A 15269-nucleotide genomic window follows, 5' to 3' on the forward strand; every position below is an offset into this window, starting at 1 on the left:
ATGGACTGTTATATAAGACGACTTTTTGGCCTGTTTCGTTTTGATAATTTTAATATCCAGGAGAGTTTTGACACCACTCTGCTAATTGTTTGCATGTTGCTACATATAAAAATAAACATGCGCTTGTTCTTAATATGTTGATGAGTAGAGAGCATATTGGATGAGATATTATTTAATCTGTTGCTATTTCATTAGGAAATATCAAGGTAAATCTTCTTCTCACGGCTGAACTGCCTGTAGTAAGGATTTTGGTACTTTGTTCCTTCCTCCTTCAGTTCATCCTCTTGGCCCTGTGAGTTTTATATCATCCTCTGGACTGCTCTGACTGTCTTTTTATTTGTGTCGACAGGTGGAGGACAGAGATTATCTTGAGAAGGTGAGTGGATTGCTGTGTTTTCTGTCATTCAAGATGCATGAAGTGAGATCAGTTCATAGGGAATGTTTAGAGGGGGTGTTACAACATGTTGGAATTTATTTTTTGCGTTAAAATTAATTGTGTAACTGCTAAATGGAGATTTAATTTTTTTTCCTCTCTTTCTCAGGGATCTCGAGCAGCTTCTGCTTCAACTGCAGCAACCCTCACCTCCTCAGGTGGGACGTCCTCCCGGAGAGGGAGTGGAGAGACAGCTATAACTGTAGACACTGAGACCTCCATACGAGAAATCAAGGTAATGATGAAGAGATGCAGCTTCCTAAGGACACAGAAGGCGCTTCCTATTTGATCGTGGTTTTAATGTTACACTTGCAAAGAGTTACTGAAAGATTTTGATAAAAATGATTGGACAATCAAACAAAAAATATTATTATTAAACTTGAGCCAGGTAATGCGTAGAAATTTGTTGTTGTTGATCATATTATTGAGATCATATTACTATATATTAAATATTTGTTTAGTTTCATCACTATTTATCTGAGTAAGTTATATTGATAGGTTTATGTACAACATGATTGTTTAACAATTTAAATTGAACCCAAAAATGAGTTAAGTGCAGTAACATGATTTTATCTCCATATTGAACCAAGTCATCCATGCAGCCCCTTTAAAAACTGACAGCAGATAAGAGAAGCAGCTGTATGTCAGAGCAGAAACTGTCAAGAGTTAAATCTCATTGTTCATAGAGGATGGAATCCACAAAGTAATCGCTCTAACAGCCTCTTAATTAAACCAAAAAACCATAGTTAGCACAAGTCTCACTTTCAAGAAGAACTTTGGATTTCGGTTGTTCTCTGAGATTATATAGTGAACTGGGGAAATGTAAAGAAGTAAATAGATTTAAGGCAGATTTTCTTTTGTCAAAACTGTTTACTAAGCAGTTCTGTGCTGTGTTCATGTCATTTACATCATTTCCGCAAAAAAACCCTTCTGTTGTTTTCATTGCCTGGTCACCAAACTTTTTGCTTCACCTTTTCTGATGCTGTCACGCTGCTTCTATGCTCACCACCGCTGCGCTCTTGACCAGGAGATTCATGAACTGAAGGATCAGATTCAAGATGTGGAAACCAAGTACACACAGAACCTAAAAGAAGTCAAGGTATAAGTCTGAGACCCTGCCAGAAATCCCAACCCTAGACTGTTAACTAATGGGTTTTTTGCCCCTAACCTGCACTGGTTACTATAGTTTTTTGCTGTTTTACTCACTATTGGTCAAATCTGCACATTGTCAACCAAATCACGGTTACTTTACTCACAGAGCACAATAGTTTAATGCGATCCTGTGTTCTGAGACGTCTTCCACTACAGATCAATAAACCAATTGATAATTTGATCACTCAGAAGGCTTTTGAATTGAAACTGAAATAAACATTGAATGTTTTGTCATCCTAATTGTAAAACATTTGCTTCATCTAGATACTTTCCATGCAGTATTATCAGTAGTATCAACACAAATATTGACACACACTGACAGCAGAATAACACTGTGTGAAGAAATGCGAACTGGCAATCTAACTGGCAAAGTTGCATCTGCATGTTGCTGTCTTTCTTCATTTAGGTGGGTGTGTGGGTTAGCCTTTACTACCAGCATTTACAGTTGTGAGATAGAGATAAGTATACAGGTTTAACTTCCAAATACTCTCCTGCATTATCTGAAGCCTCTGCTACGTGCATCCATCTGTTACTATAAACTTATAGTTTGTCCATACTATTTGATAGCGGAAAGTAAGGCTCTACAGTTTTCTTTGAGTACATGTTACATCTGAGCCAGTACCTTTTTATATTCTCATATTCTCTCTATGTCATGACATTAGGATGCATTAGCAGAAGTGGAGGAGAAGTATCGTAAAGCCATGGTGTCCAATGCCCAGCTGGATAACGAGAAAAACAACTTGATGTACCAGGTGGACACACTCAAGGACTCACTCATGGAGCTGGAGGAACTGCTGTCTGAGTCCCAGCGAGAATATAAGGAGAAAGTCAAGGTACAGCAAGCAGACAGAATGATAGACTGAGAGCCAGTCTATCAAGCCACATGTTATTTAGTACACCGAAATGAAGAAATTCTAAGAAACCTGAATGACTCAAACTTTGATGATGATTTAAACTTCCATAACAATTTAGCTGTCTTTACTGAGGACTACTGCTCTGAATTAATGTTTTACCTTCCACAAAGTCATTACAATGAAAATAAGCATGCAGATACTTGAAACTTGTTCAAAGCAGGTAATTGGTCACAATGAACAGAAGCTGCCTTTTTTTCTAAAGTTGCTTTATTTGCTATAAGGTTGCTATTATTTTAATGCAGTTGCAAGCAAAGACTAAAAGCATCCTAAATTCAAGTGATAACTTGAATTAGTCTATACATGCGTTGCAAAGGTTACTCTGACAGTCAGATTCGAAGTCCTGGATCTTAGAGTTTCCCACAGCCTTTGAATACATCATGTGTTTTGAAGAGGTGTATAAACATTTCTCTTATAGAAGCCATGAGAGAATAAATGATCAACTGTAAGGAGAAGCTGGACAATGACTCATACACATCATACATAAGTGTTATTACGTCATGATTACACCCAAGTAGACCTTAGTTAAGTTTTATTTGACTCAGGCCCTGTTCATATCTGGCATTGACATGCATTTCGGGTGATCCAATCACAAGTGGACAGCTCTAATTACAGGTGTGAATGCACCCAAGACACATTGAGGACACATTGAGATCCGAACATGGTCCGCAAATGGCCACGTTCTTTTAGCAGTGCTCTGTATAAGTGGAAGTACGTACTCATTTGCTTGTCAATGGCGTCATTAAAGTGCGACAAAAGGGCAGCAACAACAGGCAGAACGGATTCTTGTGGATGGAGTCCACAGGAAACATGCTGTCTGATTTCCATTTGTCTGTATTGTTTTGATTTCTTCTTTTTTTAATTGCCAGCAGACCAGGCAAGGGGGGAGTGCATTGCTTCCTCCCACCAGTTAAAAACAGCAAGGCAGGGGAACGGGAAAGTAAGATCCGGTCACAAGTGGTCACTCGAGACACATGCGGAAACGAATTCTGATGCCAGGTGTGAACTATCGTATTTAGGGCTGTCCTCTTGTGATTGGATCACCCAAGACGCATGTTAATGCTATGTATGAACAGGGCCGCAGTTAATATTGTTAATTCAACCCACCGTTGATGCTTTGTTTTGACTTTTTGTTTTACAAATGAAGTAAAACATGGGGACAGCAATGCGCACAAACCAGTTCTTGGAATGACAACTGTTGGATCAGACAGGATCAGATGAAGTATCGGTCATCACACTGTCTCTTGTTGCCCACAGGAATACGAGCGAGAGAAACATGCCCACAGTCTCCTTCAGTTCCAGTTCAATGAAATGAAAGAGACACTAAAACAAAGTGAAGAGCTACTAAATGTGAGTTTATGTCTCCCAGTGTGAATGTGTGTCACTAAAGTGTGAATCAGGGTGTGGAAATGGAGTCTTTAGTGGGTTAAAAAGACAGATATTTACCAAAAAACATCAACCAACAATGATGCTTTTCACAGCTTTCTTTTCTTTTCACCCACTGTATATTCTTGCACTGCATTTCTGTTACTGCTTTCTCTCTCTTCCTCTCAAACTTTGTTTTCCTTTTCCTGCCTTTTAGGAGATCCGTCAGCTGCATATGAAACAAGATGGTTTTGTTAGAGAAATATCTGACCTGCAGGAGACAGTGGAGTGGAAGGATAAAAAAATTGGGGTACGGCCTGCAAGCCCTTGTCCAGTAGTTTTGTGTTTTATAAACGTCATCAAAGCATTTATTTTTACTGACTTGAATTCGGTAACGCCTTTGCATGACACTGAAAACTTGCTTTCGCTTTCACGTCTTTTCCACAAATTCCTTCCCTTTCTGCACTCTCTGCTACTTGGGGCTTTGCTCAGGCCTTAGAGCGACAGAAAGAGTACACAGATGCAATCCGAACTGAGCGAGATGAGCTCAGAGAGGAGGTGGTGAAGCTGAAAGATATTCTGAAGGTACTTAGTCTGTGTGTGAAATGCTTGTTTCTCTTGTACTTCATACAGTCTTCATTGAACTCCAAGTTCAGTCTGCTGTGTGTAGTTTTGGGAGGCAAATTTGAAACTATAAAGTGAAAATAAAATTTTGAATATATTGTTACTGTTTTATTGAAGGTAGAAAGTAATTACTCAGCTATCGTTCTTCAGTGCAAATAAAATTTTCAAATTTTCAAGGTGTGTAATCTGTGCTTTTACTATTGTTTTACTTTTTGCTTTGTTTAGAAACATGGAATAGTATTGGGACCCGATCTAAACATCAATGGGGACATTGGTGAAGCAGAAGTTGACAGGTCCCCCAGTGGAGAATCTGCCTGCCAACCAGCTCAGGATTCACAGACCAACCCAACAGAGGGGAACAGCATGCTCGGTAAAACACACAGTGGAATAAAAACCTCCGTCCTTCTAAATGCATGACTTAGCGTCACACTAGTTGAAGACTTTCATGCCAAAATGCTTTAGAGTAGTGATGAAACAGAAAGCTCATCAATAATTATATAAAATAAATAGTGAGTAGTGAGAATACATGTATGCAAGTAGGTTTTTGTTTTTGTTTGTTTTTTTTAACAATTTGCATCTTAATTTTCAAATAGTCCGTATCTAATTTTGGAGGGAACTCTTCAGTTCCCGTTGCTTTGCTCTTGGAATGTTAAGGGTTACTTTAACTCTGACCTTAAAGGATAAGTCTGGTGATAGTCCACAATTTTCTTGACATTGAAAGTTCACTCTCGGACCTTCGAAACAGAGGGAGACAAATAATCTCATCAGAAGGTCCATTTAGTTGCTGTTCTGGGTCTTAAGAACTCAAAGATATTGTGATATGATTGAAAGCTTCACAACAGCTACTAAATGGACCTGGTGATAAGAATGTTTTGTCAACTAATTTTTTTTTCATTTTCAGTCAAGTGAAATGACCAATACCAACAATAATGTATCCTACTTACAAGTATCGTGTGTGTCCATTGTTGTCCAAAAGCTGTTAAAAAACATCAATGAGCCACAGTGTTGCACTGGGTGAAATGATCCTTCATTACCATGGACGCATGGCTGAAAATAGCTGATAGCTGAAAATAGTCCCCCAACAAAGGCACTATTTATTCATGTTTGAGTAATGTTTGATTGAAAACTACATTGCCCACCTGTCTCAGGAATTTACTGAGCTTAATTACATCCTTACTACAAACCATTGGGCTTGTGGCTGAGTGCAACAGCCAGGGTAGAAAAGTCAGAAAGGAGTGAGAGACAGACTAATGGATTTTTAGTTAGTTTTGGTCTTTTCGTGATAAAGCTGGTTGTTGAGAAACAACAGGAAAAATATAAAGAATTGCCAGCCTTATCCTTTAAGCAACATCTCTGATTGCTTTTCTATAAAAACTAAGATTCTGCTTACAAACTCGCCTTGTTTTCATTACTAATGTTTTGGCTTTTATTATGTTTCTCTTGCACCTTTCTCATCATTTCACTTATACATATAAGTTCTGAATCACAGCTAACTTTGTTAACGGGTGGTGTAGGTGCATAAATACCAACAGTCTATAGTGGCACACTGACAGAGTTGAACAGTATTAAGCAAATGAGACTTCTTTTTAGAAGCAAATAGTAGTTATGCGTAGAGAAAATATATTTGGATTGTTGTATAGATACTGTAATACTGTCGTATATCTGTGAGCTGCCAGCCTCAGGCTTCTTTTCTTTTTACAATGATGTTTTGGGGATTAAGAACTTAATTTCAGTGTTGCTCCTGCCTTTCTTCTTCTTGTTCCTCTCGTTCTTTTCTCAGTCATCTTGGCTCTGTGCTTCTCTTTCTGGCCACTGAATCAATCAGGTGTTCTGCCCTACCCTGACTACTGCTGATGCACTTCCTGATGAAGATTGCGGTTCTGAAAATCATGTCTTAAGTGAACATTTTTTTTTTGTCCTTTTATCACCGTATGCTCTTCACGATCTCTCAGGCAACACAGAGAAGACTCAGTTGAGAAGTAGCAGAGAGGAAGAGGTGGATCCTGAGCAGCATCAAGAAATGCTGAAAGAGGAAGACAAAGAGAATCAGTTGAGCTATGATACACTCTGTAATGTTGCTGATGTGTCCACACTGGAAACATCTAGCGAAGAACAGCCGACACATGAACAACAGACATGCTTAAGCACAGAGGAAGACAGCGTTGGAGAAAGCGGCCTCAGCAAGGACTTAAATGTTCAAAGTAATGACCGTCCAATCACAGAAGCCAAAGATATAATTGTTTGCAGCCCTGAACTTCAAGAAATTGTAACAAGTGCTGAGGAAAATATTCCAGAAACAGAAACGCCTGAGGGTGGAGATTTAGGGGAGACAAATAACCCAGATTCAGGGGAGACAGAAACCAAAAGCAGTAGAGTTAACACACAGAGTGATGATTTTAGAGAGGCAAATAACAAGCTTTTTGAAGAGCAAGAAAACAAACAGGAAGAAACTGAGGAAAGTAATTTTAGGAATACACAATCATGTTCTCAGCAAAAAGTCGTCAAGGGTGTTATGAAAGAAAATTTACCGCATGAGACCATCTCAGCTGCGTCAAACACCGAACCGCAACAAGAGCAGGAGAATGCAGAAGAGGCAGAGAACAATGAGGCAGAGGAAATATCCACTAAGTCTCAGGTTGCTACTGCTTCAGGGAAAAAGAAGAAAAAGAAGAAGAGGGGCAAAAAGAAAGGAGGGAACCAACAAAAAGATGGAACAGAAAAAGAAAAAAATGAAACAGAAGAATCAGCAAAGAGAGAGAGAGGGTCAACAACAGAACCTAACATTGATATTTCTGTCACTGAAACCCTCAAGGAATCAAAGATGGATCAAGTTAAGAATGAGCAGGACAGGCAAGAAACTGATGAAGTAGATACAGCAAAAGTTGTTGCACCCACTGAAACCCTTTCTCACATTGAAACTCCCAAGGAAATAAGTGTGGATCATGTTGAGAATGAACAAAATAAGGAACAAAGTTTGGAAAGTGAAACAGTAGAAACAGTAGAGGCTGTGGCACCCACTGAAACTTCTGCCCACCTTGAAACTGTCAAGGAATTAAGAATAGAACCCACAAAGGATGAGCCACAAAAAGAACAAACCTTGGAAACAGAGAACGTAGGGAAAGTAGAATCTATAACAAGTCCTCCAGAGACCAATCTCAGTATATCTGATCTTATTGACCCCTCCAACAGCACAGAGAGCACTGATGGTTTTGACAAAGAGTGTACTTGCAGTGTAGATAACTCTGTAAGTGGAGACATCTCAACTAAGGGTGAATTCATCCAAAGTCAGTCAGAAATTGTTTATAATGTAGAGGATGAAATTGGGTCTGTTGACGAGACGAAGCCTGAATGCTCAGCTAATAACCCAGAAAACAGCCTTGAAACAAACAGTAAGGAAAACACTGAAGCTGAATCATGTGTTCCAAGCAATGGTGACATTGCTGCTGATGAATCTGAATCCACAACCAATTCTGAGAGAAAGGACTTCACATCAGTCTTGTCGCCATATACTAATGACTTAAGCGACTGTCTCAAAAGCTCATCTGACTCAGAGTTACCATCAGAGCTGACTGTAGCCAGGAACTCCCTTAGCGATGACACTCCCACCAAGATTTCTGACAGTGGACTAGAGGAGGCAACTGAGACAGTTAAAGATGAAGAGGAGTCGGGAATAGAGACTGAACAAGAATGCTTTCCTCCCAGTGTCATTTCTCCCAGTCATGATGGTGGTACGCCAGACCTAAAACAAGATGGAACACAAAAGGAGAAGCTGAACACAGAGTTGAGGGAACCTGAAGAGTTAGTTGAACCAGACGGATCCTCACATGATGAAAAAAGTGACAGTTTTGACAGCACATCATTAACGAAAAACACAGATGCATTAGACACTGAAAAGAGTCTGTTGGAGACTGTTGCTCAGGTTGAACATTTAGACGATGTAGAAAACCAGACATTAGAGTGTGTACAACAGACTGATGAATCAAATACTGAAGTTTCTTTGGAAACAGATGAGATCAGTACCATTGACGTGTTAAACCACCAGACACCAGACCCTCCAAAAGAAGCTACAGAGGTTGGTTCCTCTATTGAGCAGGACCACTGCACTGAAGACTCAGCTGTTGCAGAAGATCCTGAACATAAAACCAGTCAATATGATCAGGAAAGTGAGATCTCTCTCTGTCCTTCAGCTGAACAACTGAATGAATCCAGCAAAGACAAATCTGAGGAGGATATATCTCAACCCACCCAGCAGAACAGTGATGAAGAGGATGGTGAAGATGAGGAAGGGCAGTCTTTTGATTTTGATGACATGGATATTGAGGCTGCTGTAGCAGCAAATCCCCCTAAAAAACAAGAGGAAGAAGTTGAGGAGGGAGTTGAGGTCATGTCAGATGAAAGCCACGATGGTAGTTCAGAGCTGTGCCAAAGTAATACTGAGAAAAATGAAAATACACAAAACAAGCAAGTTGAAAGTAATGACGAGAAGAGTACGGTTGATGTGGGTAACCAGGTTGAGAGACTAGATAAAGAGTTGGATACTATGCCTCAAGACAACCAAATCTCTTTGGCTCACGAGGAAGCCACAGCAGATGGGGCAATGCACATTATCGAGGAAGGAAAGGTTTTGAATGTTGGAGAGTTGGGTGTTGTTGCAGAGAACATTAACCAGGCAACATCTTTACCAGTAGAGGAAGGATTAGATGCCATTAAGCAAGAGTTGCAGGGTGACGATTTGGTTTTACCAAAGAGTGCAGACCAAGTGGCCAGCAAAAAAGAGCCACCGCAGTCAGGGAAAGATGTGAAGAAGAATGGCAAGAAAGGCAAAGGCAAGGGCAAAGAGGACTGTAAGATGTCTTAGTTCATAGATGGTATATAGTATACATTTATTTGATGTTCGTTTAATAGTCTTTGCTTAGCTGTTAACAAAGTGGTCAAATTAATATCTGCAATACTTCAAAGCACTTTGATCATTTCCTAAATGAACATTGGTGTAAGTATGTATTTAATTTTTAAAAATGCTTATTAACTATCCAAAGTCCAAACATCAGTTTTCATTTAGGTCATATGTGCAAAAATAAATTCATTTGTGGAGAGATAAGGATGTAAACTGCTATGTGACGGTAGATTTTACTATTCTGCACTTGATGTATCAGGCAAAATGTATTTAGTTATTGATGCACATTTATCATGCTGCTTATAATGTTTTGTGAATAATATTGCTTCGCAGTGGCTCTGCAACAGTATTGCAGACCATTTGTTCTGCTCTATGCAATTCTCATTCCCTCAACTAACTCTCTTGTGTGTGTTTCACAGGTGTACAATTAAAAACACACATGATAATTGCTAATTCTCATTAAGACTTAAGCAAACCTGCTTTTACATGTTCAAGCCATAATGTTGAAGGTTTAAATGAAAAATGCATGGAAACCCCATTCTGTTTACAGGAATTAAAATGACTGTTGTTTGATTTAAATGAAGCAATTTCCATCTACAAGGACTCTGAATTCTAAGGCACATAAATGTATGATAAATGCATGTTTGAATTTTGTTGCACTTAATGGAAAAGAGGAATGTGGTGCCTTAACAATGAAATGCCAATAAATCCCCTGTTACCAATTTGAAATGCATTTTAGTAATGAAATTCCTTGAGTGACATAATGAAAAGCAATGTGTCACCTCTTGGCAAGAAATGTTACAACCATCTTTTTCATTCAGCATATTTCTACTTAGATGTCCATATGGACATACTATGTGGTCATATGGTGTGAATGTACTTCTACCAGCTGTGTGCTCTTGCACTTACCCTCCTCTCCACAGTTTGTGCATGCTAACACTCCCCCCTTATACTGTGCACCATCACTCCCCCATGGATTCCTGCTCTGTTGCATGCATCAGTCTCCCACCCTGACCCAGCCCCCCCCCACCATCTCCTTGGCTCCTCCCATCCCTGGTAATGTTAACTTTATTTTCTTTTTAAAGATGGACTGTAACAGTTGTAATTATTGTTGTCAGAACTACTGTTGTATTATGGCACTGTGATGCAGGATGTTTGAATTAATGATATGTGACAAAGATCTGAAATTAGCTTTTCTGAGCAGTGAATTATTGTCTTCTCAAATGTGTATCTTTTAGAGATTCGCCTGAGGAAACTGGTGGATGAGCGTGAAAAAATGATAGAGCAGGTGAGTCAGTGATTCATCAGTTATGAGACAGTGATTATCTGAGGCAAAATGTTTGATTAAAAACTGCAGTCTCCAGCTGTTTTAGGGGATAACTGAGCCTTTGTTCTAAAAAACAAAACAAAAAAAACTATATTTGTGACCTGCTTTTAAAGTGGCATTAATCTCTAGTTCCATATAAACAATGAATCGAATTGCAACATGTAATGTGAAAAAGGTCATTCTTAGTGCTCACCCAACTCTGAAGCTACTCTCAGGTCCATGAGGAGTTTTGGTGTCTTTCAGCCCATTCTTTTGGTTTTATGTAATTTAGGTGTTTCAGCATAAACCTTGTGTCCAGCAACAGCAGGCAGCTGTTTTCAGTGAGAAAGCACAGTCAGGCCCACTTGACACTATCTGCCCAGCACCCAAAAGCAGACAAAGTTAGCAGCCAGATATTTTTCTCAGGAATTGGTGGAGACCAAAACAGAGTTAAAAGGACCGTGAATATTGTAAATCAGTTCACCAAAATACAAATCCAATTGAATCCTAATGTTGCTGTGTGTCTGCCGGACGTATAAAAAGGCAACTGTGTGCTAACATGCTAGCCAAATGAGCAAGTTAATAGGGCCATAATGTATAAAATTTGTGCACAATACTCAACTTGCTATGAAGTTAGAAAAGCAAAAACAAAAACTTTGATCAGTGCTGCCTTAAAGATGAACTTTTCAGCAGGAACCACTTAGCTTGGAGCTGATTGCCACAGACAGTGTAGTGACAAAGTATTGAGAGACAAACTTCAGCTTGTAAGAGAATTACAGTGTCTTCTATCACAACAGTGACAATGAGGGGGCCAATGCCATAACTTACATAAAGTGTATCTGAGTGTGTTAACAATCATCTGATGTGTTAAACTCAATTAACAGGTGAAGAAACTAAAAGCCCAGCTGGAACAGAAGTCACAGAGGAATGGCACAGAGAGCAGTTCAGGCCCAGATGGTGAAATTCTGGAGAATGGCAACGATCCAAATGTAATAGAACTACAGAGTAAGTGTACATGCAGAACGCACATAAACAGCCCTGTCGCAGTGTGCTACGTCAACACGTCTCCTACAACTCAAGAATATTTGCTTTTGCTAAATCTTTCCAGGAGATTCCAACAGGCAAATAAGTGACTTGAAGTTCAAACTCGTGAAGGCAGAACAAGAAATCACTGCTTTAGAACAAAATGTAAGCTGAGAAGAATCACGAATTTACAGTGTCCTTGAAAACATAACAGTATTCTCAGTTAAGAGGTCTATTTCTTGGTCTCCAGGTGACCAGACTGGAGGGTCATGTGACACGCTACAAGTCTGCAGCAGAGAACGCAGAGAAAGTGGAGGATGAGCTGAAGGCGGAGAAACGGAAACTGCAGAGAGAGGTAGAGCGCTGTTTTCTTTCACTGCAGAGATTAGGAGCTAGCTTATTTAACAGGCTCCTTTTAATCAGAAATCGTTTGGCTCTCCCTATTTCACCCAACAGTTGCGGTCATCACTGGACAAGATCGATGAACTTGAGTCAAACAACAGCTACCTATCGAAAAGACTGGAGAAGATGAAGTCTAGTCGTGGCATGGCACAGACTCCATAGCACCAACCCCACACATAGAATCCATTTTCTCTGTATCCAGACCTGGCTGATCACACTGAAAGAAGACATCCTTCACTCTGGGTTTCTCTTTCATCTGCCTGATAGCAACGTTAAGAAAAAGAACAAAAAAATGTAGGAAGTTAGCTATTATATCCACAGAATCCAGAACTCTACCAAGCAATGTGCCATTTCTTCGTCTATTTTCTGTTTGATGAGAATTCTTCATAGCATTGTGCACATACCCAGGAGATACATGAAGTGGGGGAGCGGATGTTTGTGTACGTCACGACTTTGGCTGAACCTCTGCACTGCTCTGTTTAGGGGGGAATAGGTCACATGGACAGCCCGGTGACTGAACAGCACCAAGAAGACTTCACTGCTGTCCAGTGTTGCAAGAGACAAAATGTTGCACTGCCCTCTTTCTGCTGCCTCTCATCAAGTTTCCAGATATTTACTTGCCTTGCTCACATGGAGGACAGAGAAATTGAAGAAAAGACAGATCACAGTGCAGTGAACAGTACCAGTGTCCTTCGCCCAAGACCTCTACCTTCAGAGGGCATGAGTGCTTTGTGTGTGTTGTGAATGAAAGAGAAAAATTAAGTGTATTTTCCTTTTCTGACATTTGCATCCAAAGCCAAACTATTTTTAAAAATGTCATTGTACGGGTGTCAGTCCTCTGTTTGTGTTAAATCTGAACAAGACAAAAGGGTTTGCTCAGTTTTTCCAACACAATACAATCATCACAGTATAAAAGTCACCAGCTGTCAGCTGTAGTTCCTTCATGTCAGGCAGCAGCCTGACGCAGGTGTATTGAATCTTGAACAGTTTGACCCACAGCGTGTAGCCGCACTTCTAATATAGAGTAATATCTCTGGGCTTCTTTCTGCTTCATATAGTCAGTCACTGGTTGGCTCTTGTGCACACACTTAAATGCTGAGACTTACTGAAGAAATGTGACAACGGGGACTCATAGCGTTGTTAGCAAGACATACTGAACACACTGGGGATCTGCTGCTTCACTGTTTACAAAGCTTTAACATGTTTGTAAGGAAACACAGAACTGTAATCTTTGTGCAATAAAATGTCAAACCATATGGTATCTGCACATTGGCATTTCAGGCCTGGTCTCAAATCTGTGGACACAAGACTTATTGTAAGGTGTATTGCACCCCCCCCCCGGATTTATTCTCCAAATGCTTTCAGAAATGTTGCCTTCATCAGCGTCGAGTCTGACGTTGAGTTTGACTATTTAATCTCGACCTTGGAAATAGCAGATGACCAAACAATGTCAGCTCAAGTTCCACTTACTCAGTCCTTCCAAAGTTTGTACATCACACAGTCTTCATCAGCAGATGAAATCTGCTCTGTTCTCATGATACCGTAGATGTTTAGACTATCTAGACTTCTGAGCTCTTTCTCTAATGTTGTGTCTATATTAGTTTAACAGGTGGGTTTGATACAGCTGAAAGTTTTAGAGGAAGCCAGTAGGTGGACTATGAATTGAGATTGTTTCAGTATCTGAGATTGTTTCTGGTTTCTTTATAGAGTCACTCAGTTATCTGACTTTACAAGAAACAAGGTAAATCTCTCTAAAATCCCTATGGAAAAGACAATTTTTTGTTTGTTTGCTTGTTTCTTTTACAAATAAACAAAAAAATGCAAGATTTAGTTTTTATGGATCAAAAGGTTTTACATAAACTATAAATTACCACAAAAGCCAATATTTGAACTCCCAATGGGTTAAAGAAAAGTTAGACCTAAATCCTAACTATGTTTAAAGCCTGAGAGGGTCAACAAGAAACTAGATATGAAGCTATTTTTAGATTAAAATTGCCATTTTAAATATAGGAATTTTTGGAGAATAATAGGAAGGCCAACTCTAGACTGATTTATCATTAGTTAGAGGTGTCCTCTGACTGTCCGGTCAGACCTCCGCTCAGGATGATGGTGGGTGGAGCTGTGCTGGAATTACATGAGCTCATTAAACTTCACAAACCAATATGAAGGATAACTGTAAACCCTCCCACCCAAACAGATGCCACAAAACCACTAGCAGGGTCAGAGAGATGTCAAGTAGACAGTGTTGACATGCTGCCACGGTCCTGAGGGGGAGTCTGATTAGGCAAAGTATGTTAGAGCAGGTATGGGTGGGCCATGGGTGTGTAGGGCCTTTCAGAGATGGAAGAGATTTGGGCAACTGTGCTCCAAAAAATGAGAGGAAAAGGCATAGAATTGGCTCATTTTTAAAGTGAAAATTTGAGCTTAAACCCGTTTAAATATTTAGATGAAATGTATTTTGTATAAATATTTTAAGTCAAATGTAATATTGTATCTAAATACCCTACAATTGACTTAAAATATTTTATGCATAAGCATAAGCTTATGCATACTTTTCTTGTAAACCCTTTAAGTACATTTTGCATTTTGAAAAGATTACAGGAATGTCTTTTTTTTTATTTTAAACCCAAGATTCATTGTTATGTATTTCTCAAAGTCACATGACCGCTATACTGACAATATAGAAAAACTTGATGAAAGTAAAATAGGTGAAAATATTTGGGGACTAAAGTGTGGTACACTGGAGAAGAGATGTGAGACATGTTTCATTCTGATGGACTTGTAGTGAAATTCATCTTAGTTTGCACCTTGCTCTGTGTATTTTCATTTATTCTAAAATATTTTTATATTAATTTGTAATATTAATAAAAATAACATCCTAAAGAATACGTCAGATAAATATGATAGTCATTAAGTGCTCACTAGAATCCAATAAAAAAACTCCCAGAAGTAAAGCTGCAGCTGCTCTTAAAGAAATATCAAGGGTTTATAATTTTAACCAATGCATAGAAAAGGTTGTGGCTTTATTTCAATCTTTATGCAAACAAAATACTATTTTAAAAGATTTTTTGAAGATGGGCCCTGAGGATTTTTCAGCAGAAAACTGTACTGGACAGTTTCCAAAAGAATAAGCTCAAATGCAGAATGCAAGACGTGACA

General features: G+C 39.2%; 1 protein-coding gene across 12 annotated transcripts in view; it reads left to right on the forward strand.

Moving 5' to 3' along the window:
- The window catches only part of lrrfip1a (leucine rich repeat (in FLII) interacting protein 1a), a 48843-nt gene extending 34373 nt beyond the window's left edge, over positions 1-14470 (forward strand). For 8 of the 12 annotated variants that reach the window (XM_040148382.1, XM_040148380.1, XM_040148384.1 and 5 more), the window contains 9 exons: positions 350-376; positions 543-668; positions 1461-1532; positions 2248-2418; positions 3754-3846; positions 4079-4171; positions 4354-4446; positions 4711-4855; positions 6438-10433. In XM_040148382.1, the coding sequence (XP_040004316.1) occupies positions 350-376; positions 543-668; positions 1461-1532; positions 2248-2418; positions 3754-3846; positions 4079-4171; positions 4354-4446; positions 4711-4855; positions 6438-9343 (3726 nt within the window). In that variant the 3' untranslated portion in view covers positions 9344-10433. Of the gene's footprint in view, positions 1-349; positions 377-542; positions 669-1460; positions 1533-2247; positions 2419-3753; positions 3847-4078; positions 4172-4353; positions 4447-4710; positions 4856-6437; positions 10434-10617; positions 10668-11569; positions 11691-11793; positions 11874-11958; positions 12064-12164 lie in introns of those variants that run through there. The other 4 variants (XM_040148391.1, XM_040148393.1, XM_040148389.1 and 1 more) reach the window with 4 other exon arrangements.
- The last annotated feature ends 799 nt before the right edge of the window (positions 14471-15269 follow it).

This window comes from Xiphias gladius, chromosome 16, assembly GCF_016859285.1.
Source record: "Xiphias gladius isolate SHS-SW01 ecotype Sanya breed wild chromosome 16, ASM1685928v1, whole genome shotgun sequence".
Classification (NCBI taxonomy): domain Eukaryota; kingdom Metazoa; phylum Chordata; class Actinopteri; order Istiophoriformes; family Xiphiidae; genus Xiphias; species Xiphias gladius.